The sequence below is a fragment of the Dipteris shenzhenensis genome, chromosome 26 (genome assembly GCF_047967505.1).
Source record: "Dipteris shenzhenensis isolate YYH24624 ecotype China chromosome 26, Dip_SZ_1.0, whole genome shotgun sequence".
In the NCBI taxonomy this organism is placed as follows: Eukaryota; Viridiplantae; Streptophyta; class Polypodiopsida; order Gleicheniales; family Dipteridaceae; genus Dipteris; species Dipteris shenzhenensis.
The window spans coordinates 47,305,297-47,319,861 of NC_141621.1; the positions used below are offsets into that span (position 1 = coordinate 47,305,297).

At 43.9% G+C, this 14,565-nt stretch overlaps 1 protein-coding gene across 1 annotated transcript in view; it reads left to right on the forward strand.

Moving 5' to 3' along the window:
* Positions 1–1,206: 1,206 nt before the first annotated feature.
* LOC147885183 (putative prolyl 4-hydroxylase 9) overlaps positions 1,207–14,565 on the forward strand; it is a 101,636-nt gene continuing 88,277 nt past the window's right edge. The window contains exons 1-2 of the mRNA XM_087397487.1: positions 1,207–1,836; positions 1,979–2,192. Coding sequence (XP_087253613.1) covers positions 2,052–2,192 — 141 coding nt within the window. The 5' untranslated portion in view covers positions 1,207–1,836; positions 1,979–2,051. The remainder of the gene's footprint in view (positions 1,837–1,978; positions 2,193–14,565) is intronic.

Here is a 14,565-nt window from a genome sequence, read left to right on the forward strand (position 1 = left end):
CACATGCCAAGGCAAAGCCACGTTGGGCTTCATCTCTTCAAGGCCTTTGTTGCGCTTATGTGCTAGCACCTGCTTAAACATAAATCCATCTTGGTTGCTTGCAGATGATTAACACGAAATCCTAGAGGCTAGCTAGCTTCCAATAACCTCACCGTAGTGTCTCCACTGTAGCTAACGTGATGCGCAGAGTGATAGACATATAGATTGATTGATCAACATCATTCCCATAGAGCTCTAATCATTCAGTTGTCTCGCAACCTCAAATCTATAAACAAAAAATACCAAATGTACATTGACTGGGAGGGAATCTTACCTCGAAATCTTGGTTGAAGACACTGCGAGAAACCAGACCTCTCTGTTGTTGCTTGAAGACACAAACAATGCTAACAATCATGTGATTGTTACAAATTTATGACAAAAGCACTTCTATGCTTTTCTCCCATCCTTTTGATAAAAAGCTTAACTATGCTTTTGCACCTTGCTTTTCACAACATTAGATTTGCTTGAAATCAATGTTTGGAGTTAACCTAATGAATTTGTTACACTTTGTGTTTTGTGATCACTCAAGAGCCAACATTTTTCCTTCCTTCCAAAGGAATTCCATCTTACAAAGCCATATTTTACAAGAATTTGTAGCTTACTAGAACATAAGCCTTGGAATAACTTTGCTTCTCACGATCGTTTCTAAGCTAAACTTTCTGAATCATTTATCTTACAAAAATCCATGTTACTCAAAGCTCACAAGAATGAACTGCCTGGAATACGGTTTCCAACCTTGTTTTTCTTAAATTAAAAAAGCCAAAATAACTTTGTCATCTTCCTCACAAAAATTGACACAAAACTTGACAGGTTTGAAGTTCGCAGTGTTGATCGTGTTGAACTGCCCTCACTCGATTCTTCAATATGTATTGGAACCGGTGCTCAAAAATCGTTCTCTACCCTTTTTCCACAATCTGGGACATTTTGGTTCTCCTCCCATTTGCGCTGTCATGAATCTGAACTACGTCCATGACAGCGTCAGATTGCGGGAAAATGGGAAGTAATTCGAAGGCTCACAACGTGCTACTCACTCATGTCATCCTAACGCGTAAGAAGTCATCTCGATTCCTCACCTGTATGGCAGCCAATGAGCGCCGAGCAAATAGGACTGGAGCCTTCAATGTGCTCTTCAGTCGGGTGATTATGGATTGTCCTGGCTTGCTAAAGACTGTAGTTGCATTGGGGATTGTTGGCTAGAGACACTGTTGCAAAAGAGAGTCGATACATATGCAACTGCTGAACTAGCCAAGTAGTTTCAAAGGTTTCGCTGGAGTTTCGCAAGAACGACGACGTTCTGAGGTTGGAGGACTTTTGGGCTGTTATCCGCACCCGAAAAAGGACGAGAATTGTGCAAGGGAAGACGCCATAGGAGAGGCCGAAATTCGGAGCATCAAGAACGCTCAAATTGAAGGGGCGTCAAAGTCACACAAGGAGCGAGAGAGAGTGTGTGTGTGTGTATGAGGCAGGATACGAGCTATGGCAGCTAGGCGAGAGACATCGTGAGACATTGTCAAGGAAAGCCAGGTCAGGCACGGACAAAGCATCACAAAAGTGACAAAAGAGGATCGCAATTCGGTTGTATCTCTTGTACAATATTGATTGATTGGACAAACAAAAAACAACAACGTTCCTGGCATCCTGTGACTGAATAGCCGATGCATCGTCCACATCGCGCCTGGGAAAACTCGTCGACCTCCCTTCCAATTTCTCCTTCCCCGAACCACCTCCCTCTCCCTACACCAATTCGTTTGGGAATCTCTTTCCGGAGCCTGCGTCCCGTCCTTTCAGATCGGGCAGGTAGTGATGTAGATTTGCCATTTGTTGATTACTTCTCGATTTCCCTTCTTGTTGTTCTCGCGACTTGTCGCAAAAGTTTTGTAACGACGCTTCTGTTTAAGTCCTGTATTCTCTTTTCTAAGGTTACACCAATCGATTGCAGGATTTATAAGTACCGCCTTTGCGTATCAAGGTGTACTCTCCTATGTGGTAATCGCTGGAGACAACATATAACAATGAGACAGCATATAACAATGAAGGGCAAGAGCAAGGGAAGAGCTTTCACAAATTGTTACAAGTTGCCCATGCCATTGGTGCTACTTCTCTGCCTCGTGTTTTTTTTGGCGGGTTTCTACGGGTCTACGTTCTTATCCCAGGTCTAAACCTCGCTTTCCGTTAGGAATGCTATAGGCTCAGCTACGACTCGATTTCTGACCGTTAATCTGCGCCAAACGATTGCACCATAGATTGCGCAATTGAAACTGGTGGCAGAGTAAGGTTCTTGTTGTGTTTGATGTTGCAAAGGCGTGGATGATACTCAGAAAAACACAGGAAATCGAAAAGATCTCTTTCCTCTACCCTTACTTCTGCCGGGGTCACCTGCCACCAACACATCTTTGCTGAGATTGAAGTAGGCTAAAGGTCACCAGTAATTTATTTATATCGCAAGTGTTTGAATGGTTCCGTGCTGAGTGGTGTTGAGTGAATTAGACAAACTTTTAGGCGAACAGGCTTACGATAGTTTTAAGAACCATGTGGAAAATGGCGTTATTGATGCGTGTACAAGGGGACCTCAAGAGGACCTTGGATATATTAGCCTCTTAGGGGCTTTTTGGGAGGTTGTGTGGGAGGTTGTGGAGCATTTACGCGTGGCTATGGGGCGGGCTTGGGGACCCCATACCCGGTGCAATTCCCGGGCCACGTGGTGCTTGCTGCAAGGCCCAACAGCGGTATCAGAGCCTGTTCGGTGCTGTTGCTTGCAGTTGTGGCACGTGGTAGGCGGCAGCTACTGTGGGACCTGTGCATGCTACAAAGCTGTCACGATTTGTAGCGGGCATTAAGTGTGACCTCCCCGTGGAGGTGTTGTGATCTACGACGCGATTTTCAGTGCAACATGAATTTGGCGGGCAGCCGTTGGCACCGGCGGCTGTCTGTCGGCTATGTGGTGTTTAAGGCACTTTGGGCAGCTTTGGTTTGCTGACCTCGTGCGATTTATCCACAGGGCCTTGTTTGGTACTGGTCTTTGATTTGGTCAGTACCTTTGATGTTATGGGAGCAAAATCTTCTGTCCATGATCGAAATGCTCCATGGTCCTGTGCTCTCCGGTTATGAAGCCGACTGAGTGTAGCCCGCACATTCTGTGCAGTAAACAAGTGGCAAGTGGTGGGCCTGGGCATAGTGGACATATCAGGTGGTGCTTGCATCAGAACATCATAAAGAGAGCATGCATAAGTGTGCCAAACACCTGGGTCTGTGATGGGGATAGGTGGCTTTTCCTCCGACAGAAGCCCCCAACCAATGGTGGGATCCCTCCCTCGAAATGAGCTGATCACCTCGTGCATTCTGTGGGTGAGGAAGGCGGGCCGCTTACGACGTGGCGTGTTAGTCACCGTGAGATCCGTTGTGCCTCGGTGACATGTGAGGTGAGCTCTCATCTCTCTACATTCGTCATCTTACCAAGGATTCTGTGGCATCTTCCCAAGTGAGGCACGTGCAAATCGAGTCGTGGGGAAAGACCTGATGGCTGCGTCCATGACCACTATGGCAATGGTGTTTGAGGTGTGGGCGAGGTCTACATCATCTCCAAGTAGTGGGGCTGGAAGCCCCTGCGCCAAGTTGCTCACATAGATGGGGTCCAAGGCATGATCAAAGTGAACCTGTACACGAGTGGGCGTGGGGGGGACCCTCCCTGTGACTGGCATAGTGGTAGAGATGCAAAAGGCTAAGTACGAGTGATCAGCACCAAGTGGGGGAGGGGGCACAATAAAGTCGTATATCCGTGAGGTAAAGGCCAAGGGATCCAATAGGTAGTCCACTGTGCTTGTCCCTCCGCCATGCGGGAAACAAGTGAGACCACCAGATGATGGCCATCTCTGTAGACCATTGTAAATGATTAAATCATGGACAGCAGCCCCTAGCTCAAGTAGATGTCGTCCATACTCTTTCACCTATGGTGCATCTGTAGAGTGTCTCACTATCCCGAGCTTAGTTGCATCTAGTTCTAGTACTATGAGGGAATCCGATGCAAAGTCCAGCAGGCCCACATTGAAGTCACCAAGGAGGATGTCCCCTTGCCTGGAGAATTCAATGATATCATCCTAAATCGACTCATACTGGCTGTGCCCCTCTGTGGTGACCTGACGTGCATAGGATGAAGTATCTGAGGGGAAATAACACACCGCTATGAGAATCGGTCGTGCATCTGGCAGTTGGACTCATATCCACGTGTGTCACGCATGCTTCTCTCTGCGTGCCACTGATATGAGAGGTCTCATGTGTGATCTAAAGAGGATAGGTCATCGTCCAGGTAGATCCAGGTTCCTTTCAAGGTCACCCTCGTGCTTATGAGGGTCTTCCTATCCATAGCTGTTCGGAGCTTCATCACAAGTGGCCTTGTGGGTGCATCGGTCTTGCCAACTCTCCAACCTGTCTCACATGCAAGTTGGTAAGCAAGGCTTTTGCATCTGCCATAAAAGTGCCTCCTACTGTGAGAGCTCAGACTAAAACATTTAGGGCTTTACCGTTCCTCCTTTTATCCTCCTCTAGAGCATCTGAAATAAACTCGTTCTTGGGGACAGCCGTACCTTTCTTGACCACATCTCTCCATTCCAAGATTGCAGCCTCTCCTTTCTTGATCTTCTGTGTGAATTCAGCATGTTTACCCTTCATAGTGTCTTGCAAAATTGCCGAGTCTTTTTTGAGTTTTTCATTCTCAGATTTCAGTTCATCTATAATCTTGCATCCTTCTTCTGAAGTTCCCCTTGCCCCCTTGAGCTACTTCATTTGTTCCCTAATGATGTTCAGCTCCTCGTGTAGGGATGGTTGAAGCTCCCCTTCATCTCTCTGTGTATTTGCCATCAGTTTTACATTCTGATCTTGGAGACTAATCACTTGAGCTTCCAGGCTCTCAATCTTGGATGTAAGAAGACTGTTTTTCACGTCCATATCTCACATTATATCCATCTGCATTTTACCAATTTGTTTTGCCCATTTTGTATGCATTTCTTCTTGCCATCCCTTCATGTTGTCATTTATTTGAGCACGTAGGTTTGAAAACTCATCCTTCTTGTATCTTCCAATTTCTTTTGTAAGCATTCAATTTCAGCATCTTGTAGCTTACATACCTCTTTGATAGTGGAAAGACATGCTTTGGCATACCCATCCTCTACTTTCTACCCTTTGGTCCAAATTATGCTGTATTTCCTGTCTTTTTCCCCTCTCGTTTTCTGATGGGGAGAGCTTTCCATGGCCCCTTTCTTTGAAATGCAAGGTGGAAATTGATGGCAGAAACTCTCTGCAACTGTTCTTTTTTAATTGGGGGACAGTAACTGGATGAGTAATCAACTGGTTACACTAACCAAACTAATCTTGTTTTGGTCTGGTTAGTTTGTGACGGGGTGGTAACTGTATGGTCAAACTGACCAGATTAATTCTGCCCTGGTCTAGTTGGAAGAACAGTCTAGTTAAGCTTTCTCAATTGGGACCTCTAACCGGATCAACCTGCTGTGATGAGGTTAGCTTGACCTCAGGTTTGCCACCTCAGCATCTAGCTGGCATACCACATTAACTGTCTAGTTGGCAGATCACGTCAGATGTCACGCCACGTCAGCAGCCTGCAGCAAGTGCCACATCAACTGACACGTGTCAGATTGACACGTCAGCACTGCCACGTGTATATGCCACGTGGACTTTAGGCTGTCACGTCACTTAGGTGTCACGTGTAAACACCACGACACCACTGTGTATCCAAGGGGCTGCGAGAGGCTGGCGGAGAGGCTACGTGAGGCTGGCAGAGAGGCTACGAGGGGCTGGCAGCGAGGTTACGGAGGGGTTACGTGAGGTCGATAGGGCAGCAGCTCCCAAGAGGGAGAGGCGTCGATGGCTGACGTAGTCACAGCTCCCCACGTAACCACGAACGATGGCCTTGAGCGATGGCGAACGACGGAGAGGGGTCGGCGAGCGAGGAAGCGGGGAGAGAAACGGACGGGAGGCTACGACGGACGGGAGGCTACGACAAAAACGGAGAGGCTAAAAGGCTACGACAGATGGGAGGCTACGGTATGAGAAACCATCTTGGGCAGCCTTCCATGGACTGCTACGGGGGAGAGAGAGCATCCTGCAGAGCCGCCTCCATCCTCGATGCTCTGGACGGAGAGGGGCGGAGAGGGCTACGGGGGAGAGAGAGAGAGAGAGAGAGGAGAATTTCAGGTATCTAATAACAAAGACAAGTATACATGGAAAAAAGATTTACATCAAGAAATAAACGATTTGAGACAAAATTAGGCAAAATGACTGGAATATATAACAAAGCTCACGTTCTCCATTTTCTTGATGAGAACCCTTTTTGAAAGGTTAAGAAATAAATCTAAATTGCAAGATAAAAGCACACGTAGTTGTACAAAGATGGGAAACTAGAAATTTGTACCAAGGTTATAGAAGATTAGGCTTCGAGTGTACCTTAGGAAGCATTATTATGTCCTTTGATCTAGTTGATAAAAGGCCTCCTAGGATTGAAGAGGGGGTCTTCAATGACCCAGTAAAATTTGGCGCTTTTGCACATGCTTGCTTTAAGTGCCAACAGATTAGGCAAACAATGCCCTCAGACAAGAGACAAACCAAAGACAGCTATAGCTGATAGCAGTGAGGTCCCCCTTAGTGATATTGCACCTTTCAGAACTATGTAAGGAACAAGAAGTTGTAGCTTGAATGAAGAGAATGTGGACTAGTTTTTTATTAGCCTTATCCTTTAGTGCTAGCCTTTGTCAAGGCTGATTCTACCCTTCACCTCCGGAGTATTGCCAGAAACTCAATAAGAAGACCTTTGTATAAATGGATGCTCAAGTCTGTGTGGGAGAATGTGTACTATGGTCTACCCCCATTGTGGGCATTGATGACCTCAGTGGGGATGTCATAGTAGCTAGTCCTTGCTATGCATGGTTGAGTTTTGGTTTTCAACCTTGTGAATTTCATGAGATTGAAACTAGATTATATGTTGTGCTTTTAGAGATCGAGTTTGGGCATGTTCCAGGATCTATATCTCTCTCTCATATGTGTGTGTATGTGTGTGTGTCAAAGAGAGAGAGAGAGATTATGGCAAGATTTGTATGAAGAAATTGAGGGACACAATTGCTCAAGCCAAAAACATCTGCCAAACATTGCCTGACCTTAGTCAATTTCGGGCTTTATCTCTGGAAGAAAACATGTCTTTATGCCACGCTAAACATTGTTTGCAGTCTAATGATCATAGAAAGATTACTAAATGGGAGACAAGAGCAAGACATAGGGGATTCCTAGATAAAGGTTGTATCTCAAAACAATTTTTCAAAAGCCTACATTACAAGAGGCAGTCTGTAAGTATTTGCCGAGTACTTATGCGGGGGGGTTGTTGGACTTCATCTCGATCACAACTTGCTATTGCTTGTGTCACTCACTTTGCTCGATAGCTTGGCCATGCACATCTCTCTTCATAGGAAGTTTGTCTGCGCAGCGACAACTTTTGCAGCATGTCTCTCCTATTGTTTCTCCTACCAAGCCTTGGAGCTGGAGGAACCTTTTACTAAAATGGAGTAATCTGATGTAATGAAATCTTGTGGCAAATGGTAGCCTCTAGTATGGGATGGTCTTACTGTTGAATTTTTCCTTGCATATTGGGATATTCTCAAGTCCACTGCATATGGTCAATTGTGCTTGGCAATAACAATAAATGCCGACTTCGTGAAAGAAAGGGCTTGTCAAGCTTCTTCCAAAGAAGCAAATATGTGAATCTTTGGTAGGTTGGCATCCTATCACTCTAATGCCAGTAATTTATAAGATCATAACCAAATTGGTGGTTGCTCGCATAAAAGGATACAGATATGATGATCTCCATCTTGCACATTATGGGTTTGTTCCTTGTAGGCATATCACTGATAATATTGCAAATGCCTACATTGAGATAGAATATGCAAAGTACACGGAGCAGAATGTGCTATTGTTGCAAGTTGATATTGCCAAGGCTTTTGACACAGTTCAAGGGATTTCATCTTGCAGACCATGCAAGCTTTGGGTTTTGGCACAAAAATGCAGCATGTTATCTACTGGCTGTACAATGACACTAAAGCTGCATGTATATTGTCTAGGGATTGGACTTTCCATTGTTCAGGTCACCAAGGATGTCCAGTTAGTGCGTTGCTATATGCGATAGCCATACATCCAATGCTTCAATACATGGATCATTTGATGGCTACAAGCATATTGCATGGACTAGAAATCCATGGAAGTTGCACTATGGTTTCTCAAGCATATGCTAATGATTCTTTTTTTACTCCAAGGAATACTAAGAGAGATTCTTCCCTTATGCATGCTCTTTTATTATATGGCTTGGCTGCTAGTCTACATGTGAATTTTCAGCAATCTAAGTTGTTAGCTTTGCATTCTAAAGATTGGCATAGTCTTTTATGGCTGGGGGAAATTGTTCTGCCTACTCAGTTAGTTTGCCATCTTGGTTATCCTTTGGGCTGGAAGGTTACTCGTCGCCAACGGACGAATTGGGTACTTACAAAATAAAAGAAAAAGCTTCATTAGTGGAAATTGGCAACTTGGCCATTGCATGTTCACCTACAAATAGTCCAAGTCTATCTTGGTGGTATACATTCAATTTTATCTCCTTGATTATGTTTAGAATGGGAGATCTGCTTGTGATCATGTTTGGTAAGGGAGATCTTACATACTTTATGTTAGCCATTATGGAAATTTTTTGGCATTCCAAACATGGTTGGAAAAGTTTGAGATTGCTTTCAATGCAACATCTCTGTTTGCCAAAGATGCATGGGGGCTTGAATATTATCAACATTCATATGCATATCCTTACTCATGAGGGCAAAATTGATGCTGCGATTTATGCAAGGAGATAAACCTTATGTTGCCATGATGCGCTCTTTGCTCTCATGAATCACCACCTCTGCTTTTGGTTATTAGCAGCCCACTTAGTGGGATTTTCTACTTGGATGTATTGATGGCAAAATTAAAGGGTGTCCTTTGGCCTCTAGGATGTTATCTGATTGGAAGCATATCCTTTCCCACTTGGAATGGCATGGCCACGACTCTATGCAGGGCAATTCTGTGAGAGTTAAAATTTTGCATTGATCAAAAGTCTTTCATCCTCCCTTGTCTTTACAAGAACCCAAACATTCCCACTTCATTAGTTTCAAAGGGATCTACTTGGTGGATGATGTTATTCATGATGACAGTACCATGATGTCTTTCCCTCTGACTGCCAGACAATATGGGTTAGGGATGCATTATCATCCTTTGTCACATGATTCATCCTTTTCTACCACCGATGCCTCCAATTGAGCTTCGTGATAGGCTTGAAGATTGGACTCTTCATCCTTCAGATTCATCAGCCCGTCCTCTGAGGCTATCTCACATTATGGTACCTTCCTGGTATAAAGTTTACTGCCCTCACCTGATAAGGCAAATCACCTCTAGCATATGAATCATTGAGCAAAGTGGTGGAAGAAGAGATTGAGGTAGCTTTGGAGCTTCAAAGTTCCTCTTCACAGGTTTTTTTATGGCGAGTGATGTTGGGAGATTTTTCATCAGGACAGCTTTGAGCACATAGACATATTGCTCTAGCTGTTTGTCACAGATGTTTGGCTCCACTGGAATCTGTGCCTCATCTCCTTTGGCAACCCATGACTTCTTGGGTCTTCTTCAGCAGCGTTTGAGAACTAGATTTCCTACTGTTGCTTTTGGGAAGCATATCTGGCTTTTTGGGATTCACCCACGTAGACAGGGGTTTGAGTTGTTTTTCATTTGGGTTCGTTACTGGGCACTTTGGACTCTATGGAAGCATAGAAATCATAGAGTATTTGGTGTTTTTCACCTTTTTCATTTCTTTCGATGCTCTCTACAACAATCCTTCTTTGATTGTCTGCAGACTCGTTACATAGATTACAATGTATACTGTCATATAGTGATATCTTTTGCCAATATACTTTTCAGCTCCCCATACAGGGAAAGCTATTGTCTAATATAAGGCATCAAAATTTTCCCTAAAAAAAAGTGTGTGTGTGTGTGTGTCCCAAGAGGAGCTCTAGCTCTTGTAAGCAATTGAAAGGTAGAAGTGAGGGTATATACATAGTGCATGGCAACCAGCGATGTTGAGAGTGCTTTTAGAAATTGAAGCTGTTTGTTGTAGCACACCCTTGCAGTGGAAGGCAAACAAAGGGATCTGCAAAAACTCTCCAATCTATGCACACAGATTAACCCATGGATTTGGCATACAACGTACATAGAAAAAGGTCTCTCATCAACCCTCCACAAGAGTGGGAAGAAATATGAGATATGATCATCTAGCAAGGTGCTGGGATCTATACAACCAAGAAGGATGAGAAAATTGAGGTAATCTGAAGGCTAAGGTAGCTGCACTCTCAAGCTCCTGTGCACCTTTTTAAGGCTTTAGTGGGATACAAGGGAGTGGCCACAATGGCCCTATATATAGGTTAAGCGGGGAGTTTGTCACGCCCTAACAAATAGGCCAACTAGATGAACAAAATGAAACGACTCCTGTAGATGTAGACATTAGGTTATATCTATGTTGACCAGTTGATAGGCTCTAGAACAGGCTGACCAGTTGGCCAATTATAGTGACTAGCTTGCCCCTTGCCAAAAATGCCCATGGGGTTAAAGCTTATGAATAGGCACCCTCCTCAAAAGTGCTACAGTTCAGCAACCCTACCTGCCTACACACAACCCACACAACATGTTTTCATTTATCCTATCCCCTTGCTACCTTGGTCCTCTTGCCCCTATGTCCTCATATGGGGGCTCATGTATGGGGCAGTAACCTCCTACACCCACCCACAGTGACATCACCTTGGGTTCATGCCCATGCATCAACTTGTGCACAATCAGCTCACTAATGCGATGGTATGGAACCTTGATATGCTCCGTCCCAACATGGAATCTTGTGTTCTTGGTGATTGTGATTGCAACTCTGGTTGTCACGTGTGGTCTCCATTGTGTCCTCTTCAACGGCGTTCATGTCCTCTAAGATCCATGTGAGCCACACAGACCCATAGGTGTGGTGTAGGTAGCTCAATGCTTTGTGTCTATCTAAGAGAGGGCCCCTATGGGTGCTTCTTACTGAGCCATGAGATAGGACATCCCTATTCAAAGAAAGACAAAAGGATTATCATTATTTTTATGTGGATAATTTGTATGTCCGTAACTATAAAGAGACAATCTAGCAACTCAAGGGTCTACTCATGATGACAGAGTTCTAAAAAATGGTTGTAGGACTTCTTCACTACTTACCATTGAGGTATAGCAAAAATTAGACAAGATATTCGTTCCTTATGTTAAATGCTGTTGTGAGATTCTAAAGAGAGAGGCTATTTCAAGAACTCCAATGGAGGCTGAGGCCAAGTTGAGCAATGAAGAGACCACTCAATTGGTGAATACTATGAAGTATCAGCCTGCTAGATAGCTTGCTCTTCTTGACCAACAATCAACCTGACATTTGTTATGTAATTGAAGTGCTATGCAAGTTCTCATTCAAGCGGCTTCCATGAGGATCTCAATTGTACCTTTGGATATAGTATTACTTTTACAAAGAGGAGTTGCCCTATAGAGGTATTTTGATTTAGATTGGGCACGTCATTGGGCTCCCAACGATCCATGATAGGATAGGGTTTAAGAAATGGACTGTGAGAAACCTAATCTTTGAAAAGTAGTCATCGATCCATACATACCATGACTTGGGGGGTCTATTTTAGCTTGTTTTGAAGGGTGCATACTTTCCTATCTGATTGTGGACCATTACCAATGGCTTATTTGATGAGTTGACCATTGACAGTGAGTAGGCAAGTTATCAATGGCATGATGGTAGTCATTTTTGCTATTGGGGCAAGGGTCTCATAGCATTCTAGTCCCTCCGCATGAGCATTAGTTAGGGTGCAGTTAGCTTTGTAACCCCACTTGGTCCCAATTATTTGCCATTTTGAGGGTCTATCAACCGAATTCAGTTCTTCTGAATGGCCTCCATTTTTGCCTCCATTTGCCCTTTGCTTTCTCAAATGTGCTCAACTCCTAGATTAAGCCATTAAAGTAATGTTCACAATTTGTGGCTTGTCAATTTACAATTCTCTTCTCCACCGTCGTATTGCTTTTAGGGATATGGTAACCCCCAAGTCTTCCAAGGTTTCCAAGTATCAATTTAGGATCTACCTTCTTTTTTCCTGTATCTTCTTTTATGGTGTTGCTTTCTATGACTAAACTCGGTACTGAATCATCTTAGTGAGGCGCGTTAGGTTAGCAGCAGGCTAGATGTGGGTCGTGCGAGCACATGTCTCATTTGGGAAACCATCGTGACGACAAGTTGCCTTGCATAATACATCCCATGAGGGTAAGCCGAGGATGCCAACGAGAGATTTCAGACATGTTCTGTGGAGACCACAACTCCCAATGGGATCCTAGTTGAGCCCATGTAGAGCTTCGACTACTCATGACTCACAAGACATGATACCATGACAGGAGTTCCTCCGAATGTTATCAGATGTTATCCTACTTTTCATTTCATCTCATCATTAGTAGTCTCCAAGATGTGTGCTAATCTCATGTTGTATTTAGTCTTCTTTCCTTAGTCTCATAGGTTTTTTTGGCCTTTTACAATCGTTAATAAAACTTTTCTGGTGTTCAAAAGATGCTAAATAATATCTGTGTGCACACGTGCATGTGTGTGCCATTACCCATTTTGTTGGGATGCGTGTGTCAGTGCCACTCAATTGCCTCTTAATCCCCTTTTTTTTGCAATAAGCATCTGAAGTAGATTCTTTGCCTTTGTTGGTCCTGAATGCACCCAAACATCCTATTGGAACATTAATAAAAATAGAACACATTTTGACTTGGATAATGACTTGCTAGACATGTTTGGGATCATTGGAGTGAACCAACTCTATCGCAGCCTTGGTCATGAATATGGAATCTTTTGGGAATGGGTCCCAATATCTTGACTTGGATAATGGCTTGGTAGACATTTGTTTGCAGTCATCAGAGTGAACCAACTCTAGCGGAGCCTTGGCCTTGAATGTGGCCTCCTTTGGGAATGGATCCTAGTATTGCTTTCCTTTCATGCTAGCCTCATAGAAGTTGTTGTTTATGGTATATGGAAGTTGATCCACCATGCCTTCTTATTGCATCTAAATCTCTTATAACCTTAAAGTATTATCTTGGACTACCAAGGTCTTTGAGTTTCATCTTGGGACATAGATCTCAAGCCCTTGTAGGCACATTTGCCATGGTATTAGAACCGCTCCTTATGTAGGCTCTTGTTTTGGCAGCATGTGGTAGGCATTTCAAATCTTGGGAGGAGCAAGTTTCGTCTTTACTCTCAAAACCAGAACACAAACTGTTCGATGTAGATGCTCTAATGCCTTGCCCAAGACGACATGTGGTGGGGTACTTTGTTTAGATGGATAGTATGTGATGATAGTGGCATTGGTGGGAGGCAGCTTGCATTAGACTGCGGGCAATAGATTGTGGCTCTCATGGAACCTAGTAGCCCATGACAGCTTGTCGTGATTGGTTGGTGGCAGCAGGAGTGTGTGTTGAATCCTCATACTAGTGGTGACGAAGAGTTCTTGTGTGGGAGGCCTAGTTTGACATGTGCGCTTGTTGTCATGGTTGGTGGTCTGAGATTGGACAGCCACATTTGTATGGCCCATGGGGGGGTGTCAAGACATAAACCTCAATCGCTTGTAGGCACATGAAATGGGCCCTAAATGGGAACAATATAAAGCTGGGCAAGCCCCTTATGTGCTGTTGATACTTGGATCATAGGGACTTTGTGGCGGCAATCCAAAAGGCTACCATTTTTGAAGTTGACTGCATACGATTTTAGCTTGGGGGGCCTAAAAACCATTCCCATAGTCTCTCTAGCCTAGACAAAAAAGGAGGTACTACGCCACCTCTTGAAAGGCACAAAGATTTTTATGAATGAAGCTCTCTAATGTCCACCTAGAATAGAAGAAGGAAGGCATGGCAAAAGTAGTGAAGGCTAGGAAGCATAATACGTGGCTTATTTATAGGAATGGAAAGGCAATCATATCAAAGAAACATGTTGCATATGGGTGCGGGGGTGTGATCTCTATGAAGAATCAAATAGCATCAAATTTTGGAATTGCAACAGTACCATGTGGTTAGTTCTAATGCTCTTGAGAAAAAGAAATAGGATGGGATTTTAGTTTCGACATGGACACTGATTAGAGTTGTGAGGGTTATTCATGGGAGTGTGTATGGAAATGAGGTCAATCACCTTGGACATCTACATATGCCCACACGACCTCATACAAAGGGTAACCTTTCATGCTTTAGTAATAGAGCAAATCAGGTTCTCTTAATAGGGAATTCTATAGCCAACAGATAGATGCATCCATATTGATTCCATTTTACCATATCTTGATCAATTAAAATTAGTAGCGTACACAAGGCCAGTCCCAGACATTGATCAATTGAGAGTAGTATCGTACAATGCTTTTAGGATTAGAG